The following is a 21,148-nucleotide window of genomic DNA, read 5'->3' as shown; positions in this document are numbered from 1 at the left end:
GGGCTGTATGTGCTGTGTATCTCTGTGTTTCTTTCTGTATTTCTCCTCAGTGCAGTGGGAGCCTCTTTATCTTACTTCCTTTGGGAGTAAAATCATTTCTGTCTGCTCTTGAAATGAAGGCAAACAAGAGACAGAATCTTACTGGCAGAAGGAGCAGGTTCTGGTTTTAAGGTTGTCCCTGTAATGAAATGGAAAAAAAGACAGAGATGTAAAATGTGTCACCAATGTTGAGCCAATGTGTTCAGCTAGAGGAGCTCCTCTTACTGGCTCTCAGGTCTCATGTTGTACACATTTAAAGGCAAATACAGAGTCATACAACAGTCCATGCTGGAAGGGAGCTCCAAAGCTCACCCAGTCCAACCCCTCTGCACTCAGCAGGGACATCCCCAGCTAGATCAGGTTGCCAGAGCCCTGTCCAGCCTCACCTGGAATAGCTCCAGGCATGGAGCCTCAACCACCTCCCTGGGCAACCTGCTCCAGTGTTCCACCACCCTCCTGGTGCAGAACTTGTTCCTCACATCCTGTTGCCAAAGCAGGATCATAGAATCTCAGAACTGTCAGGGCTGGAAGGGACCTCAAGGCTCAGCCAGTCCCAACCCCCCTGCCATGGGCAGGGACACCTCACACTACAGCAGGTTGCTCACAGCCACCTCCAGCCTGGCTGCAAACACCTCCAGGCAGGAGGCTGCCACCACCTCCCTGGGCAACCTGTGCCAGGCTCTCACCACCCTCCTGGGCAACAACTTCTTCCTCACAGCCAATCTCAATCTCCCCACTTCTAGTTTTGCTCCATCCCCCCCAGTCCTATCCCTCCCTGACACCCTCAGAAGTCCCTCCCCAGCTTTCTTGGAGCCCCCTGCAGATCCTGGAAGGCCACCAGCAGGTCTCCTGGGAGCCTTCTCCTCTCCAGCCTGCACAACCCCAACTCTCTCAGGCTGTCTCCAGAGCAGAGCAGCTCCAGCCCTCTGCTCCTCCTTGTGGCCCTTCTCTGGACACCTTCCAGCCCCTCCAGAGCCTTCCTGGCACAGAGGCTCCAGAACTGGCCCCAGAGCTCCAGCTGTGGTCTCAGCAGAGTGGAGTGGCATGAGGTTCAGCTTCAATTTCTTCCTACTGTGAGTTCAGAGCAGAAATGAACCTACCTTTCTTTATCTGACAAACCCAGCTGTGACTGTATTGACAGCGCTCAGCAGTCCATGCCATGGAATCACTGATGGCTCCACAGCATCCAAACCCAGCGCAGTAAAAGGAACCATCTTTCTTGTAATTCACCTACAGAAGGAACACAGGGTTGGGTTTATTCTTATGGCACAGGGGAAGAAGTTGTGATCTGTAAGGAATGAGAAGTACCACTGAGGTTTCAACCCCCTGTGGTTGAGTAGCTTGTGTGGGACATTAAAGCAAGAAAGCCACTCCAGAAGGGAAGAGAAAGGCTCTGGGTTTGCACAGCGTTTGATGGACTCTGCAGTCCCATGAAAACTGGGATCCTATGAAGGTGTAAAAGGGCAGTAGGGGGCAGGAACGTGGCAATGTATCACCAGAGGCTGTAAAAAATCAGGAAACACCTCTCTGGGGCTGTTTAGTCTGGAGAAGAGAAGGCTGAGAGGGATCTGATCAATGTCTATCGATAGCTGAGGGCTGGGGATCAGGATGAAGGGGCCAGGCTCCCTTGGGTGCTGCCCAGTGACAGGACAAGGAACAAGAGGCACAAGCTGGAACCCAGGAGGTTCCACCTCAAGATGAGGAGAAACTTCTTTGGTGTGAGGGTGCTGGAGCCTGGAGCAGGCTGCCCAGGGAGGTTGTGGAGTCTCCTGCTCTGGAGACTTCCCAACCCCACCTGGATGTGTTCCTGACAGCACAGACCACAGCTGCTTTTGCTGCCCAAGGAGCTGTGTCTCAGCACAGCACTGTCTCACCTGCTCTTGAGGCCAGTCCCTCTGCTGCTCAGCTAAGCAGCAAATCTGTTCAAAAGGAAACCCAAAGGACACTTCACAGAATCACAGAATGTGAGGGGCTGGAAGGGACCTCAAAAGCTCATCCAGTCCAAGCCCCCTGCCAGAGTAGGAGCACCTGGAGCAGGGCACACAGGAACACATCCAGGTGGGTTTTGAATATCTCCAGAGAAGGAGACTCCACAACCCTCCTGGGCAGCCTGCTCCAGGCCTCTGTCACCTTCTCAGGGTAAAAATTCTTCCTCGTGTTTCCATGGCACTTCCTCTGCCTCACCTTCCATCACTGCCCCTTGTGCTGGCACTGGGCAGCACCCAGCAGAGCCTGGCTCCAGCCTCTGGGCACTCCCCCTGCACATCTTGAGCAACAGCAAGGAGCTCACCCTCAGGCTGCTCCTCTCCAAGCTACAGAGCCCTCAGCTCCCTCAGGCTCTCCTCATGAGGAAGATCTTCCACTGCCTGCAGCAGCTCTGTGCCTCTGTGCTGGACTCTCTCAAGCAGTTCCCTGAGGTCCTTCTTGAGCTGAGGGGCCCAGAGCTGGACACAAGATTCCAGCTGTGGCCTCAGCAGGGCAGAGCAGAGGGGAAGGAAAACTTCTCTTGACTTACTGCCCACAGCCCCTCTAATGCTCCCCACTTCCCTGATTGTGCTGCTGTCCAGGCCAGGCTGGTGAGCAGGGGCACAGCCAGCTGGGCTTCATCCCCACTGCCTGTCATTTCAGGTATGAGCAAGCCTACCTGACCAGCCTCCTTGCTCTGCGCCCTGAGGAGTCCTTCTGGATCATTCTCTCCTACCAGGCTGTGACCTGCCCTGGGTGATGCTGCTTTGGCAGGGGGCTTGGACTCATGGATCTCTTCTAACCCCTAACATGCTCTGACTCTGTGGTTCTCACAGATATGCCACTTAGCTTATCACTAGCACTTCTTTGGTGGCACAACCTCAGGATGTATTGGCCTCTTTCTTCTCTAAAGCAGTGTGAAGAATAATGAGCTGCAGTTGCTCATTTGGGGCTTCCTGTCCAGCTTGCTTCCACACTAATGATGGAAAAGGCTCCCAGGAGAGCAGAGTCAGAAGAGCAAGAAAGCAGGCAGGTGAAGCACTCACCGGTGATCCATCGCTCCAGGAGAGCCCACCCTCAGGGTCCAGGCACTGCAAACCTATCCAGAAAGGCTGAAGTGATGAGGATTTTCTCCTGGAGTGTGAGAGAATGTGTCAGGGAGGAAGAGGAGGCAGGGGGTTAGCTCTGCCAAATGTTGCAAGCTACCTGGGACAGGAACTGTCACAACTATTGAAGGCTTCAAATGGAGTAGAAATGCTAACCATACTGACAATGCTGCTGGGCAGCAAGGTCCCAGCAGCAAATGAGTGAAAGTTATGCCTGACAGGTTCACAGGACGTCAGGGGTTGGAAAGGACCTCTGGAGAGCTTCCAGTCCAACCCCCTGCCAGAGCAGGAGCAGAGAACCCAGCACAGGGCACACAGGAACACATCCAGACAGGGCTGCAAAGGCTCCAGAGAAGGAGACTCCACAACCTCTCTGGGCAGCCTGCTCCAGGCCTCTGGGACCCTCACAGTCAAGAAGTTCCTCCTTGTGTTGAGGTGGAACCTCCTGTGCTGCAGTTTCCATCCATTGCCCCTTGGCCTATCCCAGGGCACAGTGAGCAGAGGCTGTCCCTGTGCCTTCCTTCCTGACCCCCAGCCCTCAGCTATTGATAGACATTGATCAGATCCCTCTCAGCCTTCTCCTCCCCAGACTGAACAGCCCCAGGGCTCTCAGCCTCTCCTCCCCAGGCAGGGCTGCAGTCCCTGCAGCATCCTTGTAGCCCTCCCTTGGACTCTCTGCAGCAGATCCCTGTCCCTCCTGAGCTGGGGAGCCCAGAGCTGGATGCAATATTCCAGGTGAGGTCTCAGCAGGGCAGAGCAGAGGGGGAGGAGAACCTCCCTGGCTCTGCTGGCCACACTCCTCTGAATGCCCCCCAGGACCCCATTGTCCTTCTTGGCCCCCAGGGCACATTGCTGTCCCATGCAGAGCTTGCTGTGCACCAGCACTCCCAGGTCCTTCTCCTTGGGGCTGCTCTCCAGCAGATCACCTTAGAATCTTCTGCTTGGAAATGATTGTGTTGAAATCACAGCACAAAGGTTTTCATCTCTGGTGCTGTGATCAGAGTGTCCTTTGGGACCTAAAATGTTCACCTGGGCCAGAAGTTCCAGCTTGGTATCAGAGAAGTTCAGTGAACAAACTCAGAGGTGTCAGAAGGAGAAGCATCAAACCAGCCTGGGGGTTGGGTTGTGGTTTGGTTTGTTGGTTTGGCTTTGTTTTAAATGCAGTGTTTTAGTTATTTAAAGCCTTTGCAGGTGATATTTTAAGGACTCAAAAAGTGCTTTGGGGAATAACTCCCCACCTGAAGCTTGTTCTTGGTTCTTTTTCTCACGCTGATGAGGAGACCCTAGATGGTTTACATGTGTTAATCTGTGTGATGCATTCCTGCCTAGAGCATTGCCACAACAGAATGTCAGTGATTAGATTGGCTGGCTTCACTTACATTATTGAGTTTTCCACCACCATTTGCTCCTCTTCACTTGTAATGGCAGCCAGATCTCCTCCTATGTGTCTGCAGAAATCCTGGGCTTCAAACCATGTTTTCTTTTGGTTTTCCTCTCTCACAAAAGGCTGCAGATCCAAGCACAACATTCTGTTGGCAGCATGGGAAAAGCAAATCTGCTGACTGCCTTGGAGGAGCATGTCAGGAACATGGCTCTGGGCAGCCTGATCTAGTGGGGGATGTCCCTGCTGACTGCATGGGGGTTGGACTGGGTGAGCTTTGCAGGTCCCTTCCATTCTATGATTCTGTGGTTCTATGGTTCTGTGATTCTATGGTTCTGTGGTTCTATGGTTCTATGATTCTATGGTTCTATGACTCTATGGTTCTGTAGTTCTATAGTTCTATGGTTCTGTGGTTCTATGATTTTGTGATTCTGTGATTCTATGGTTTTGTGATTCTATGGTTTTATGACTCTATGGTTCTGTGGTTCTGTGATTCTATGGTTCTGTGACTCTATGGTTCTGTGATTCTATGGTTCTGTGACTCTATGGTTCTGTGATTCTATGGTTCTGTGACTCTATGGTTCTATGATTCTATGGTTCTGTGGTTCTGTGACTCTGTGGTTCTGTGACTCTGGTTCTGTGACTCTATGGTTCTGTGGTTCTGTGTTTCTGTGGTGCTATATTCTATGACTCTATGGTTCTGTGGTTCTGTGATTCTATGGTTCTGTGATTCTGTGGTTCTATGGTTCTGTGGTTCTATGGTTCTATGGTTCTGTGGTTCTATGGTTCTGTGGTTCTATGGTTCTATGATTCTATGGTTCTATGACTCTATGGTTCTGTAGTTCTATAGTTCTATGGTTCTGTGGTTCTATGATTTTGTGATTCTGTGATTCTATGGTTCTGTGATTCTATGGTTTTATGACTCTATGGTTCTGTGATTCTATGGTTTTATGACTATGGTTCTGTGATTCTATGGTTCTGTGACTCTATGGTTCTGTGGTTCTGAGGTTCTATGGTTCTGTGTTTCTGTGGTGCTATGATTCTATGGTTCTGTGGTTCTATGATTCTATGGTTCTGTGGTTCTGTGGTTCTATGGTTCTGTGTTTCTGTGGTTCTATGGTTCTATGATTCTATGGTTCTATGACTCTATGGTTCTGTAGTTCTATAGTTCTATGGTTCTGTGGTTCTATGATTTTGTGATTCTGTGATTCTATGGTTCTGTGATTCTATGGTTTTATGACTCTATGGTTCTGTGACTCTATGGTTCTGTGGTTCTGAGGTTCTATGGTTCTGTGTTTCTGTGGTGCTATGATTCTATGACTCTATGGTTCTGTGGTTCTGTGACTCTACGGTTCTGTGACTCTGTGGTTCTGTGATTCTGTGACTCTGTGGTTCTGTGGTTCTGTGACTCTATGGTTCTGTGACTCTATGGTTCTGTGGTTCTATGGTTCTGTGACTCTATGGTTCTGTGACTCTATGGTTCTGTGACTCTATGGTTCTGTGACTCTATGGTTCTGTGATTCTGTGGTTCTGTGACTCTATAGTTCTGTAGTTATATAGTTCTATGGTTCTGTGGTTCTATGATTTTGTGATTATGTGATTCTATGGTTCTATGATTCTATGGTTTTATGACTCTATGGTTCTGTGGTTCTGTGAGTCTATGGTTCTGTGGTTCTGAGGTTCTATGATTCTATGACTTTATGGTTCTGTGGTTCAATGATTCTATGGTTCTGTGATTCTGTGGTTCTGTGGTTCTGTGATTCTGTGGTTCTGTGATTCTGTGGTTCTGTGATTCTATGGTTCTGTGATTCTGTGGTTCTGTGATTCTGTGGTTCTGTGGTTCAATGATTCTATGGTTCTGTGGTTCTGTGATTCTGTGGTTCTGTGATTCTATGGTTCTGTGATTCTGTGCTTCTATGATTCTATGACTCTGTGACTCTGTGGTTCTATGGTTCTGTGATTCAGTGATTCTATGGTTCTATGATTCTATGGTTCAGTGATTCTGTGACTGTGATTCTATGGTTCTGTGGTTCTATGGTTCTGTGACTCTGTGGTTCTGTGACTCTATGATTCAGTGATTCTATGGTTCTATGATTCTGTGATTGCTGGCTCATGGTCAACCTCCCACCCACCAGGACCCCCAGGTTCTTTCCCCCTTCACTGCTCTCCAGCAGCTCAGTCCCCAGCATGTCCTGGTGCACGAGGTTGTCCTTTCCCAGGTGCAGGACCCTGCCCTTGCCCTTGCTGAATTCCATTGCATTTCTCTAAATTCTCCTTACCCTGAAGCATAAATGAGTGCTGTTCCTTGTGTCCCAACCCAGGGGACATTTGGCATCAGAAGGGGTCTCAGGAGCAGGAGGAAGAGTGACCTTCTCAGCCATTTTTTTGCAGAGAAATTTTGCCTTGATGTCACAGTTCTGAACATCCCAGAGTCCAGCTGCGGTTCCAGTCCTCAGGGCAACACAGCCAGCTTCATTCCCTGTGTGTGTATAAAGACAAGGAAATGTTCTTTGCAGCGGTCCCCTTGGTGTTTTTACAGCTCATCTGATTCCTTTCCAGCAGCCTGAGGTGCTCAGTGCAGTGTCTGCTCAGGGGAAGAGCTTTGTAAAAAGAGGACAAGCAGCAAGTGGAGTCCTGCATCCTTTTGGGGAGGAGGCAGCCATGGCCTCTCTGGGCAGCCTATTCCAGAGTCTCACCACCCTCCTACTGAAGAACTTCTGCCTCAGCTCCAGTCTAACCCTGCTCTGCCTCAGCTCCAGTCTAACCCTGCTCTGCCTCAGCTCCAGTCTAACCCTGCTCTGCCTCAGCTCCAAACCATTCCCCCTTGGCCTGGCTCCAGACACCCTCAGCAGAAGTCCGTCTGCAGCCTTCCTGTAGGATCCCTTCAGGTATTGGAAGGCAGCTCTGAGGTCCCCCAGAGTTAGCTGAAGCCTAGTTGAGAGGTGTCCCTGCCCATGTCAGGGAGGTTGGAGTAGATGATCTCTGAGGTCCCTTCCAACCTGAGCCATTCTATGATCTTCCCCTCCCTTTGGAAGGCTTTCCAAGTGGGTAAACATCTCCTTTTCTGCCTCTTTCCTTCACCACTCACTGCAAGGATTGGGCAGTGCGTGGCCCAGCCTGGCAGGGTTTCACCCTTTGCACTCAGTTTGGCTCTGCTCATGCAAGCAATGAAGAGGCAGAAAGGAAATATGCTCATAGTATCCTAGGAAACCCATAGGGTGATAGAATCATTTAGACTGGAAAAGACCTTTAAGATCATCAAGTCCAGCTGTAAACTGAACACTGCCAGGTCCACCTCTAAACCATGTCCTTAAGTGGTCTTCTAAATACCTGCAGGGATGGGTGACTCCAGCACTTCCCTGGGCAGCCTGTTCCAATGCTTTAATCACCCCTTCAGGGAAGGAATGTTTCCTAACAAACCTCCCCTGCTGCAACCTGAAGCTGTTTCCTCTCATCCTGTTACTTGGGGAAGGAGACTCCCCTTGCTCCAGCCTCCTTTCAGGGAGCTGTGCAAAGCAAAACCTTTCCCATCAGCTATCTTCTCTCCAGGCTGAACAACCCCAGTGCCCTCAGCTGCTCCCCATCTTGACTCTTCAGCAGCTTTGTTGCCCTTCCTTGGATGCAGGGAGGTTGGAGCAGATGGTCTCTGAGGCCCCTTCAAACCTAAGCCATTCTGTGCCTCTCTAGCATTTCAAAGCCCTTCTTGTAGTGAAGAGCCTAAACCTGAACACTCTGAGCTGTGGTCTCAGCAGTGCTGGGGGGATGCATCAAAGACAGAGTGCTTGCAGGTGTCACCATGGATGTGTGCTGGCAAAGCTGGGGGAAGGTTCACAATTGCACAATCACAGAGCTGTCAGGGTTGGAAGGGGCCTCAAAGGTGATCCAGTTCCACCCCCCCCCGGGCAGGGACACCTCACACCAGAGCATTGCAACACAGGCAGTTGCTCAGATGCACAAACTGACTGCAGTGGCAGAGTACCAGGCATGGCTGCATTCCAGTGTGTGTAGAGGACACCTTCTCCAGTCACCCAGGTGAACATCCCTTGCTCCTTGGTGTCAGAGAGACCGATCCAGAAGGACCTCTCGGGGCGCAGAGCAAGGAGGCTGGTCAGGTAGGCTTGCTCATACCTGAAATGACAGGCAGTGGGGATGAAGCCCAGCTGGCTGTGCCCCTGCTCACCAGCCTGGCCTGGACAGCAGCACAATCAGGGAAGTGGGGGGCATTAGAAGGGCTGTGGGCAGTATGTCTAGAGAGGTTCTCCTTCCCCTCTGCTCTGCCCTGCTGAGGCCACAGCTGGAATCTTGTGTCCTGTTCTGGACCCCTCAGCTCAAGAAGGACCTCAGGGAACTGCTTGAGAGAGTCCAGCACAGAGGCACAGAGCTGCTGCAGGCAGTGGAAGATCTTCCTCAGGAGGAGAGCCTGAGGGAGCTGAGGGCTCTTAGGCTTGGAGAGGAGGAGCCTGAGGGTGAGTTCCTTGCTGTTGCTCAAGATGTGCAGGGGGAGTGCCCAGAGGCTGGAGCCAGGCTCTGCTTGGTGCTGCCCAATGCCAGCACAAGGGGCAGTGGTGGAAGCTGAGGCAGAGGAAGTGCCATGGACACAGGAGGAAGGATTTTGTCCCTGTGAGGGTGACAGAGCCCTGGAACAGACTGCCCAGGGGGGTTGTGGAGTCTCCTTCTCTAGAGATATTCAAAACCCACCTGGATGTGTTCCTGTGTGCCCTGCTCCAGGTGCTCCTGCTCTGGCAGGGGGCTTGGACTGGATGAGCTTTTGAGGTCCCTTCCAGCCCCTCACATTCTGTGATTCTGTGAAGTGTCCTTTGGGTTTCCTTTTGAACAGATTTGCTGCTTAGCTGAGCAGCAGAGGGACTGGCCTCAAGAGCAGGTGAGACAGTGCTGTGCTGAGAAACAGCTCCTTGGGCAGCAAAAGCAGCTGTGGTCTGTGCTGTCAGGAACACATCCAGGTGGGGTTGGGAAGTCTCCAGAGCAGGAGACTCCACAACCTCCCTGGGCAGCCTGCTCCAGGCTCCAGCAGCCTCACACCAAAGAAGTTTCTCCTCATCTTGAGCTGGAACCTCCTGGGTTCCAGATTGTGCCTCTTGTTCCTTGTCCTATTACTGTGCACCACCAAACAGAGCCTGGCCCCTTCCTCCTGACCCCCAGCCCTCAGCTATTGATAGACATTGATCAGATCCCTCTCAGCCTTCTCCTCTCCAGACTAAACAGCCCCAGGGCTCTCAGTCTCTCTTCACAGCAGCGATATTCCAGTCCCTTCATCACCCTCACAGCTCTCCCTTGGACTCTCTCCAGCAGGTCTCTGTCTCTCTGGAACTGGGGAGCCCAGAGCTGGACACAGGATTGCAGCTGTGGTCTCAGCAGGGCAGAGCAGAGGGGCAGCAGAACCTCCCCAGCCCTGCTGGCCACACTTTTCCTGCTGTACCCCAGGATGCCATTGGCTCTCTTGGCCCCCAGGGCACATTGCTGTCCCATGCAGAACTTGCTGCCCAGCAGCACTCCAAGGTCTCTCTCCAGGGAGCTGCTCTCCAGCAGGTGACTCCCAGTCTGTGCTGGTGCCTGGTGCTGTTCCTCCCCACATGCAGGACTCTGCACTTGTCTTTATTGAACTTCCTGAGGTTCCTCTTGGGCCAGCTCTCAGCCTGCCCTGGTCTGGCTGAGGGGCAGCACATTGAGTGCACCTTTATTCTCTCAGAGAGATGTCTGCTCTGACATCAGTGGCAGCACAGCCTGACAGGTTCTCAGCCCCCCTGCCCAGATTGCTCTCATCAGTACTTTCAAAACCCACCTGGCTGCATTCCTACACTCACAGAATCATGACAGCTGGAAAGGACCTTCAAGGTCATTGAGTCCAGCCACAACCCAGCTGCCATGGCCACTGAACTCTACCCTGCAGCACCACCTCTGCAGCTTCTTCAACACCTCCTGGCCTGGGGACTCCACCACCTCCCTGGGCAGCCTGGCCCAACCCCTCACCACTCTTCCAGCAAAGAAATCTTTCCTCCTCTCCAACCTACCCCTCCCCTGGCACAGCTTCAGCACATTTCCTCTCATCCTAGCTCTGCTTACTTGGCAGAAGAGACCAACCCCAGCCTCACCCCAGCCTCCTCTCAGGTAGTCCTTTGCAACCTGCCCTGTGTGATCCTGCTTTGGCAGTGGGATTTGGACTGGATGACCTCTTGAGGTCCTTTCCAACCCCTCACATTCTGTGATTCTGTGAATATCTTACATGTTTTCAATGAGAAAATGCAGACAAATCATTTCATTCCATTTCATGTTTGCTTCAGAAAGAAGCTCTGCTCTTCTGCTTTCACATTTCCAACCCCCCCAAGAGATCTTCACCATTTTCTACAGTCCCAGGAGTATTGCATCAGCTGCAGGGCTTCAAAGGGTGTGAGGTTTTTCCATACCTGTCTCCTATAGTTGTTAAATAGCCACTGCCCCTTTCACAGGCTCTCTTTGCTTCTGAGAAGGTTTCAGAGGTGTGTCCAACCAGGTAGCAGTGAAACCCTTGTCTTTGCCAGCCCTGTCAAGAACAGGTGACACATCCTTGTCAAAGGAGCAGATGAGTCCATGATATGATGCAGTGCTTCAATCAACAATCTTTATACCAGCAGTGTGCCCAGGGGGCCAAGAAGGCCAAGGGCATCCTGGCCTGCATCAGGAACAGTGTGGCCAGCAGGAGCAGGGAAGTCATTGTGCCCTGTGCTCAGCACTGGTTAGGCCACACCTTCAGTCCTGTGTCCAGTTCTGGGCTCCTCAGGTTAGGAAGGACATTGAGAGACTTGAAGGTGTCCAGAGAAGGGCAACGAGGCTGGGGAGAGGCCTTGAGCACAGCCCTGTGAGGAGAGGCTGAGGGAGCTGGGGTTGCTTAGCCTGGAGAAGAGGAGGCTCAGGGGAGACCTTCTTGCTCTCTGCAACTCCCTGAAGGGAGGTTGGAGACAGGTGGGGGTTGGTCTCTTCTCCCAGGCACCCAGCACCAGAACAAGAGGACACAGTCTCAAGCTGTGCCAAGGGAGGTTCAGGCTGGATGTTAGGAAGAAGTTCTTCCCAGCAAGAGAGATTGGCCACTGGGATGTGCTGCCCAGGGAGGTGGTGGAGTCCCCATGCCTGGAGGTGTTGAAGAAGCTGTAGAGGTGATGCTGCACGATAGAGTTTAGAGGTCATGGCAGTTGTGTTGTGGTTGGACTCACTGATCTCAAAGGTCTTTTCCAACCTTAATGACTCTATGATTTTACAGCAGCTGCACAGAAACCCACAGCAATGGCTTTAGTCATGGGCTTCAGGCAGCTGTGGGGGACAATGGTCCTGATTCAGGTATAGTGCCAAAAAAGTGAGTGGTTGCAGTTAACATTAGCACCCCCAATTTGCTGCACTCTCAGACTGTTTAGGAGAAAGGAAAAGATAGCTTCAGTGCCAGGGGCACCTTGTGAAACAGAGGATTCTTGGTTGTGCTTCCTTACCTTTGGGCAGCCAGGGTTCTCCTCTGCTCTCCCAGGAGCTCCTTGTACAGGGTCTCTTCTGCAGATGTAGCCCAGCTCTCTGTCACAGGCACTGTCTGCCCAGTGCCCATCCTACATACAGGGTGAGAGGAAGCAACGAGGGAGACTTGGTTCCTTTAGAAGCATTGTTGGGTTTGGTTTGGTTTCAGCACTGTTTCAAAGGGACACTAAAGGTCTGTGCTTTGTCATGGGGTCAAACTATTTCTCAGGTTCACAGACTGCATCAGGTTGGAAGGGACCCTCCAAGCCCCCTGCAGGCAGCAGGGACAGCTCCAGCTGGAGCAGGCTGCCCAGGGACACATTGAGGCTCACCACCCTCATGGTGCAGAACTTCCTCCTGGTGTCCAACCTAACTCTGCCCTGCTCCAGTTTCAAACCATTGCCTCTTGTCCTATCCCCACAGCCCCTTCTGAACAGTCCCTCCCCAGCCTGCCTGGAGGTCCTCTTCAGATATTGAAATGCAGCTCTAAGGTCTCCCCAGAGCCTTCTCTTCTCCAGGCTGAACAGCCCCATCTCTCCCAGCCTGTCCCCATAGCAGAGGTGCTCCAACCCTCTGATCATCTTTATGGCCTCCTCTGGACCCTCTCCATCAGGTCCAGGTCTCTCTTGTATTGAGGGCTCCAGACTTGGACACATCCCTGCAGGTGAGCTCTCCCCAGAGCAGAGCAGAGGGGCAGGATCCTCTCTCTCCAGCTCTGGCCACACTGCTTTGGATGCAGCCCAGGCTGCCCTTGGCCTTCTGTGCTGCCAGTGCCCATTGCTGGCTCCTGTCCAGCTTCTCCCCCACCAGCACCCCCAAGTCCTTCTCTGCAGGGCTGCTCTCCATCTCATCAGCCCAGCCTGGATTGGTATCCAGGGTTTCCCCAGCCCAGGTGCAGGTCCTTGCACTTTGCCTTATTGAACCCCTTGAGGTCCTCAGCCTGTGCAAGGGCCTCTGGGCGGTGTTTGTGCTCATTTTGAGACCATGTTAAGCTATCAGTGCCACAGGCAGACTGGGGTGGTTTGCTTGCCACCCACTGTACAACCCACAGCCAGACAGGAACAGTGATCTCATTAGCTCTCGTTTGATATTAGATTGACTTTAGATCAGACATGTTTCTGGGTGAATGCAGCTGCCTGCCCTGTGCTGCCATTCAGCCAGACCTGGTCAGGCTGAGAGCTGGGTGGAAGGGAAGCTCATGAAGTTCAACAAGGGCAAGTGTAGGGCCCAGCATATGGGAAGCAATAACCCTCTGCACCAGTACAGGTGAGGGGTGACCACCTGGGAAGCAGCTCTGCAGGGAAGGACATAGGAGTGCTGATGGGCAATGAGTTCACCATGAGCCAGTGATGTGCCCTGCTCACCAAGGAGTCCAATGACCTCCTGGGGTGCATGAAGAAGAGTGCAGCCAGCAGGTCAAGAGAGGTTCCTCTCCCCCTCCACTTTGCCCTGGTGAAACCACACCTGGAGTGTTGTGTCCAGTTCTGGGCTCCCCAGCCCAAGATGGACAGGGAACTACAGGGGAGGGTCCAGCAGAGGCCTCAAAGATGCTGAGGGGCCTGGAGCAGCTCTCTGACAAGGAGAGGCTGAGAGTCCTGGGGCTGAGCAGCCTGAGGGATCTGATCAATGCTCAACAATAGCTGGTGGGGGACAAGAGAACAGAGAGTCTTTTCTGTGGTGCCCAGTAGCAGGGTGTGAGAGTCTAAATTCCTTGTATGACTCAACAAAGATAAAATCACTTGCTGCTTGCCCAGACAATATGTTGTGGGGCAGAGCAAAGACCAATCCTGGATGCAAATCACCTTGTGATTGCATCGTGGTAACACTGGACTGCAGCTGGCCCAAGGACCCAGCCTTCAGGACAAGATCATTTCCAGGAAGGGAGGGTGGCGAGACAATGGACTCACCACCTGTTTCTGGATGTGTAATGGGTGTGTGGGCAGGTCAAATGGAGAAGGGGAAGGCGGAGGCCCTCCCCCCCTCCATCTAGACCCCTGCCTAAACACACAGGATTACACAGAAAGATTTCCTGGGAAACGATACCTGGATATTTACAGGAGGATTTCCTGGCTCCTGAATTCCTGAGGGACAATGCTTGGACACATAGCTAAGGACTAAAAACTGTATAAAAGACTTGACCACTACTGGCTCAGGAGGAAGAAAAACGCAGAGAGAAGAACGCTGAAGGAGGAGCATGCCGCTGAGAAGGAAGGCAGCAGCCTGAACCCTCTCTCCGTGTCCTAAGTCCCGCTTGCTGCCACTCATGGAGCTGACCCAGGCTGCCCAGAGGGACCTCATCTCTTCTCCAGCCAAAGCCTCAGCACCCTTTCTCTACAGACCCAGGCTGCCCAGAGGGACCTCATCTCTTCTCCAGCCAAAGCCTCAGCACCCTTTCTCTACAGACCCAGGCTGCCCAGAGGGATCACATCGCATCTCCAGCCAAAGCCTCAGCACCCTTTCTCTACAGACCCAGGCTGCCCAGAGGGACCTCATCTCTTCTCCAGCCAAAGCCTCAGCACCCTTTCTCTACAGACCCAGGCTGCCCAGAGGGATCACATCGCATCTCCAGCCAAAGCCTCAGCACCCTTTCTCTACAGACCCAGCATCTTTCCTTCACAGACTCAAACTGTCTTGGGGTGGGTGAGGGGTGTGGTAATCTCTCTCTTCTCTCTCTCCCTCTCTGTCTTCTCCCTCTCCCCTTCTTATTTCCATTTGCTCTCTGTAGTAAATAGTCTAGCTGTTGATATTTTGGCCTGGTTTTGTGCCGTTAATTTCACCACACGGGAATATTCAAAAGAACTGTGTCTCCTTCCCTCTCCGGACCGAGACACAGGGCAGGGGGCAGAAGGTACAAGCTGGAACACCAGAGGGTTCAGTTGAACTTGAGGACAAGCTTCTCTACAGGGAGGCTGCTGGAGGCCTGGAGCAGGCTGCCCAGAGAGGTGGTGGAGTCTCCTCTGCAGAGCTTCCAAACCCACCTGGACACTGTGATCCTGGGCAACCTGCTGGGGGTGACCCTGCTTTAGCAGGGGGTTGGACATAATGATGTGCAGGGGTGCCCTCCAACCCCTGCCATGCTGGGATTCTGTGATTTGTCTCCAAGTTGTATTCAGAACCATAAACAAATATCCAAGAGTGCAGTGCTAGAGACCTGTGGAGTGATTCTACCTCTCCAGCCAGAAGGACACAATCTTCCTGCCTGTGGATGGCATGGGTTGGTTCTCCAGGCAGCCATCTGGTGTATGTCACAGGAGTGCCATCACTCCATTCAAAGAACATTGGGGTGTTGAGATCATTCAGACCAATCCACAGCTCATCCACAGATTCTAGGAGCAAAAAAAAATCATCTCTGTTAGTACCCAGTCTGAAAGAGGCCAAAGGAGCAAGATTTGAGGAACCAGTGAGCTGAAATGATTGCATCCAGCTCTGGGCTCCCCAGGTCAAGAGGGACAGGGATCTGCTGGAGAGAGTCCAAGGGAGAGCTACAAGAATGCTGCAGGGACTGCAGCACTGCCTGGGGAGGAGAGGCTGAGAGCCCTGGGGCTGTTCAGTCTGGGGAGGAGAAGGCTGAGAGGGATCTGATCAATGTCTATCAATAGCTGAGGGCTGGGGGTCAGGAAGGAAGGCACAGGGACAGCCTCTGCTCACTGTGCCCTGGGATAGGCCAAGGGGCAATGGATGGAAACTGCAGCACAGGAGGTTCCACCTCTACATGAGGAGGAACTTCTTCACTGTGAGGGTCCCAGAGGCCTGGAGCAGGCTGCCCAGAGAGGTTGTGGAGTCTCCTTCTCCAGAGCCTTTCCAGCCCAGTCTGGATGTGCTCCTGTGTGCCCTGTGCTGGATTCCATGGTCCTGCTCTGGCAGGGGGTTGGACTGGAAGCTCTTGAGAGGTCCCTTCCAACCCCTGACATCCTGTGAGCAGTGAAATGTCCACACTGCAGCACAGATTCCTCAGGCCTGAATTACAGGAGAGTTTGTTTTAAGATCTAGTTCCAAATTTTCTTGCAAGAAGGTAAGAAAACCCCAACCAAACAAGAAGAGATCCCAGCAGGAAAGGCAAGGCTCAGCTTTCCCAGCTCCCTGCTGTCCCTGCAGCCTGCAGGAGGCGTCTGAGGCAGAGAAATCAGAGCTATTGCCTTGCAGTGGTGTCAAGCAGTGAAAAACAAATGAAACCCAAACTGCAAAAGGAAATCACAGTCTCACAGTCTCACAGAATCACCAAGGTTGGAAGAGACCCCAAGGATCATCGAGTCCATCGACAGACCTCATGACTAGACCATGGCACCAAGTGCCACATCCAATCCCCTCTTGAACACCTCCAGGGATGGGGACTCCACCACCTCCCTGGGCAGCACATCCCAGTGACGAACGACTCACTCGGTGAAGAACTTTCTCCTCACTTTGAGTCTAAACCTCCCCTGGCACAGCTTGAGACTGTGTCCTCTTGTTCTGGTGCTGGGTGCCTGGGAGAAGAGACCAACCCCCACCTGGCTACAACCTCCCTGCAGGGAGTTGGAGAGAGCAAGAAGGTCTCCCCTGAGCCTCCTCTTCTCCAGGCTAAGCAACCCCAGCTCCCTCAGCCTCTCCTCACAGGGCTGTGCTCCAGACCTCTCCCCAGCTTTGTTGCCCTTCTCTGGACACCTTCAAGTCTCTCAATGTCCTTCTTAAACTGAGGGGCCCAGAACTGGACACAGGACTCAAGGTGTGGCCTAACCAGTGCTGAGCACAGGGCACAATGACTTCCCTGCTCCTGCTGGCCACACTGTTCCTGATGCAGGCCAGGATGCCCTTGGCCTTCTTAGCCACCTGGGCACACTGCTGACTCATGTTCAGGCAGCTGTCAATCAGCACCCCCAGGTCCCTCTCTGTTTGGCAGCTCTCAGCCACTCTGACCCCAGCCTGTAGCTCTGCCTGGGGTTGCTGTGGCCAAAGTGCAGCCCCTGGCACTTGGACTTGTTGAATGCCATCCTGTTGGCCTCTGCCCATCTGTCCAGTCGGTCAAGGTCCCTCTGCAGAGCCCTTCTGCCCTCTAACTGACCAGCATCTGCTCCCAGCTTGGTGTCAGCTGCACATTTGCTGATGATGGACTCAATGCCCTCATCCAGATCATCAATGAAGATATTGAACAGGCTGGGGCCCAGCACTGCTCCCTGGGGCACACCACTGGTGCCTGGCTGCCAGCTGGCTGTGGCACCATTCACCACCACTCTCTGGGCTCAGCCTCCAGCCAGTTCCTAACCCAGCTCAGAGAGCTGCTGTCCAAGCCAGGGGCTGACAGCTTGGCCAGGAGTTTGCTGTGGGGGACGGTGTCAAAGGCCTTGCTGGAGTCCAGGTAGACTTGTAATGGGTTGGGGCAGATCCCCTCCCCACCACAGGCAGAAATAACGACTCAGACAAACGGATTGCAAAAGTGATGAAAGTTGAAATAGAAAGCAGTGAATGTTACAGAAAACCCAAAGCGCAGTGACAAAGAAAGATCCCATCCCCACCTGAGGGTGCATCCAAAACCCCCAGGGCTCCTTCTTCCCCCTCCCTCTGCTGGGCTAGTCTCAGCTGGCCAGGCCCGAGACTGCCCATCCCCCTGTGGCCTTGGGCCCAGTCAGGCCCATGGCCGGGAGATCTCTCCCCCAGTTACCAAGTCTCGGAGAGGGAAGGAAAGAGAGAGTGCCAGACTCTGCACTGGATCTTATAGTGGTGCAAAGAATTATGGTAGGAAATACACAATTTCCTGTGTACATCCCTCTGGGCTGGACTTCTGGACACAGGAAGTGAATGCACCAGGGGGGCACCCAGCTCAACAGCATCCACAGCCTGCCCCACACCCACCAGGCAGTCCCTTGGGCATAGAAGGAGATCAGGTTGGAGAGGCAGGACCTGCCCTTCCTAAATCCATGCTGGCTGGGCCTGAGCCCTTGAAGAGAGCACTGATGAGTGCCCTGCTGGGCTGTTGGGGTCTGGGTTTATTTTAACCCCTGTGTCCTGCCCTGTAAATGTTCATACCAAGCAAATGAGAATTTAGGGTTTGTGCTTTTTAATCCTCTAAAAATGTGACCCTGCTTGCTCCAGGCACTGCCCTTGCAGAAATACTTACTGTAGCCAAGCTGAGAGAGCAGGGAGCTGTGCTCCTGGGGGCTGTGGATGCTGGCCAGATTGCCATGGCTCTCATTGCAGGACTTTAGGGCTTCATGCCATGCTCTGCGGTCTCTGTGAAGCATGAAGCAGTGATCTCCATAGGCCAACCATCCTTCTGGGCACTGAACAGGCTCTGAGTGTCCTCAAAATCAAGAGAAATAAGGTTTTAAACAGTGCAAACTGGGGTGAGGCAGCAGCAGGTACACTGGGAATGAGTTCACTAATAAGAAGGAAAATGGAGCAATCAGGAATGATCAGAGAATCACAGGATGGTTTGGGTTGGAGAAGCCCTTCCAGCTCATCCAGTCAACCATTCTCTACCTCTGCCAAGGCTGGGGCTGAACCATGGCCCTCAGCAGCACAGCTCTTCCTCTGGGAAACACCTCCAGGGATGGGCATTCAGCCACCTCCCTGGGCAGCCTGTGCCAGTGCTTCAGAACCCTTTCAGGGAAGAAGTTTCTTCTAATGTCCAACCTAAACCTCCCCTGAGGCAACTTGAGGCCATTTTCCTCTTGTCCTGTCACTTCTTCCTTGGCACCAGCCTCCTTTCAGGGAGCTGTAGAGAGCAAAGAGGTCTCCTCTCAGCCTCCTCCTCTCCAGACTAAACCCCCCCAGCTCCCTCAGCTGCTCCTCCCCAGCCCTGTTCTCCAGACCCTTCCCCAGCTTTGTTGCCCTTCTCTGGACCTGCTCCTGCTCCTCAACGTCCTTGGAGTGAGGGACCCAAAACTGAACCCAGTCATCAATGTGAGGCCTCATCAGTGCCAAGTGCAATCCCTGCCCTGCTCCTGCTGGCCACACCATTGCTGGCCAGGATGCCTTTGGCTTTCTTGGCCACCTGGGCACACCCTGACATCTTCAGCCTGCTCTAGCTGGAGCTGTCCCTGCTGCCTGCAGGGGGGTTGGACATGATGAGTTTTGAGTGTTTCACAATGGCACTGCTGGTGCAGAGCAAGTCATTCTCTGTGTTCAAGGCTTTCCACACTGAGCCTCATTAAATAAAGCAGAGAAAAGAGGAGTAGGAAAGGGATCTGAAGGAACCTTGTCTTTCTAGGCTACAAGTAGTGCCACTGAGACATTGGGCTGAGACTGTTGCTGGCATCTTTGCAAACCTTCAATGATAAGCCAGAGTGCCCTGGAGGAGGAGGGAGGCCTCTCTGGAGTTTGTTTTCATGTCCATACAAATACCTCTGCAGTGCCTCTGGAACTGAGAACAGCAATGCTAAAGGCAAACTGCTTCTGTGCTTCTGGGCTCCCATGAACACGAGCAGTGGGTTAAAGAAACACCAATGCAGTTGGTTCTGTGCCACTCAGCCAAGCAGAGGAGCAAATGAAGAGGGACCTCGACCGACTGGACAGCTGGGCAGAGGCCAACAGGATGGCATTCAACAAGTCCAAGTGCCAGGGGCTGCACTTTGGCCACGGCAACCCCAGGCAGAGCTACAGGCTGGGGGCAGAGTGGCTGAGAGCTGCCAAACAGAGAGGGACCTGGGGGTGCTGATTGACAGCTGCCTAAACATGAGCCAGCAGTGTGCCCAGGGGGCCAAGAGGGCCAAGGGCATCCTGGCCTGTATCAGGAAGAGTGTGGCCAGCAGGAGCAGGGAGGTCATTGTGCCCTGTGCTCTGCACTGGTTAGGCCACACCTTGAGTCCTGTGTCCAGTTCTGGGCCCTTCAGTTTAAGAAGGACATTGAGAGACTTGAAGGTGTCCAGAGAAGGGCAACAAGGCTGGGGAGAGGCCTTGAGCACAGCCCTGTGAGGAGAGGCTGAGGGAGCTGGGGTTGCTTAGCCTGGAGAAGAGGAGGCTCAGGGGAGACCTCATTGCCCTCTACAACTACCTGAAAGGTGGTTGTAGCCAGGAGGGGGTTGGTCTCTTCTCCCAGGTCCCCAGCACCAGAACAAGGGGACACAGTCTCAAGCTGTGCCAGGGGAGGTTTAGACTCGAGGTGAGGAAAAAGTTCTTCACTGAGCGAGTCATTCGTCATTGGGATGTGCTGCCCAGGGAGGTGGTGGAGTCCCCATCCCTGGAGGTGTTCAAGGGGAGATTGGACGTGGCACTTGGTGCCATGGTCTAGTTGTGAGGTCTGTTGGGACAGGTTGGACTTGATGATCCTTGGGGTCTCTTCCAACCTTGGTTATACTGTGAGACTGTGAGACTGTGAAATGGCAATGCCAGGAGATGTCATCTTGGTGACACAAATCCTGGCTCTGGCAGAGGGCTTTGCTTTGCTTGCCATACCTGCTGGGAGACTGAGGAGATCCTGAGTGGAGTTTTCCTTTTTGCAGATGTAGCCAAGTTTCAGCTCACAGGGCTGAGCCTCCCATTTCCCATCTCTTCTGGGGTTCAGGACTGCACAGAGGTGCTCAGGCTCAGGCTCAGGGCTTCCTTGAGAGAATCAAAACCAAGTTGTCTTGATGTAGCACAGGGTTTATGTCAGCAGCTGAATGCTTCATACACTTACAGCCTGTCCATGTAGCAGCTACAGGCTCATGGCCACAGTTGCTTTGCTCCTGGAAATGGCTGAATCACAGCACTGTCAGGGTTGGAAGGGACCTCAAGGCTCAGCCAGTTCCAACCCCCTGCCATGGCCAGGGACACCTCACAGTGCAGCAGGTTGCTCACAGCCACCTCCAGCCTGGCTGCAAACACCTCCAGGCAGGAGGCTGCCACCACCTCCCTGGGCAGCCTGTGCCAGGCTCTCACCACCCTCATGGGCAACAACTTCTTCCTCACATCCAATCTCAATCTCCCCACTTCTAGTTTTGCTCCATCCCCCCCACTCCTATCCCTCCCTGACACCCTCAAAAGTCCCTCCCCAGCTTTCTTGGAGCCCCCTGCAGATCCTGGAAGGCCACCAGAAGGTCTCCTGGGAGCCTTCTCTTCTCTGGACTGCACAACCCCAATTCCCTCAGTCTGTCCTCATAGCCCCAGCCCTCTGCTCCTCCTCCTGGCCCTTCTCTGGACACCTTCCAGCACATTTTAGGAAGCTCTGCACCTCCAGCAGGATTCTCCTCTCCAGCCTGCACAACCCCAA

At 53.1% G+C, this 21,148-nt stretch overlaps 1 protein-coding gene across 1 annotated transcript in view; it reads right to left on the bottom strand.

Annotated features, from left to right (window-relative positions):
- LOC104310165 (macrophage mannose receptor 1) overlaps window positions 1-21,148 on the bottom strand; it is a 54,862-nt gene that overhangs the window by 25,060 nt on the left and 8,654 nt on the right. The window contains exons 6-16 of the mRNA XM_054171240.1: window positions 20,353-20,499; window positions 18,077-18,259; window positions 15,154-15,311; window positions 11,967-12,077; window positions 10,914-11,029; window positions 8,471-8,619; window positions 6,771-6,970; window positions 4,490-4,617; window positions 3,051-3,138; window positions 1,140-1,269; window positions 143-178 (exon numbers count right to left, since the gene is read on the bottom strand). Coding sequence (XP_054027215.1) covers window positions 143-178; window positions 1,140-1,269; window positions 3,051-3,138; window positions 4,490-4,617; window positions 6,771-6,970; window positions 8,471-8,619; window positions 10,914-11,029; window positions 11,967-12,077; window positions 15,154-15,311; window positions 18,077-18,259; window positions 20,353-20,499 — 1,446 coding nt within the window. The remainder of the gene's footprint in view (window positions 1-142; window positions 179-1,139; window positions 1,270-3,050; window positions 3,139-4,489; window positions 4,618-6,770; window positions 6,971-8,470; window positions 8,620-10,913; window positions 11,030-11,966; window positions 12,078-15,153; window positions 15,312-18,076; window positions 18,260-20,352; window positions 20,500-21,148) is intronic.

Source organism: Dryobates pubescens, chromosome 21 (genome assembly GCF_014839835.1).
Source record: "Dryobates pubescens isolate bDryPub1 chromosome 21, bDryPub1.pri, whole genome shotgun sequence".
Taxonomy (NCBI): Eukaryota; Metazoa; Chordata; class Aves; order Piciformes; family Picidae; genus Dryobates; species Dryobates pubescens.
This window is presented reverse-complemented; position numbering and strand designations above follow the sequence as displayed.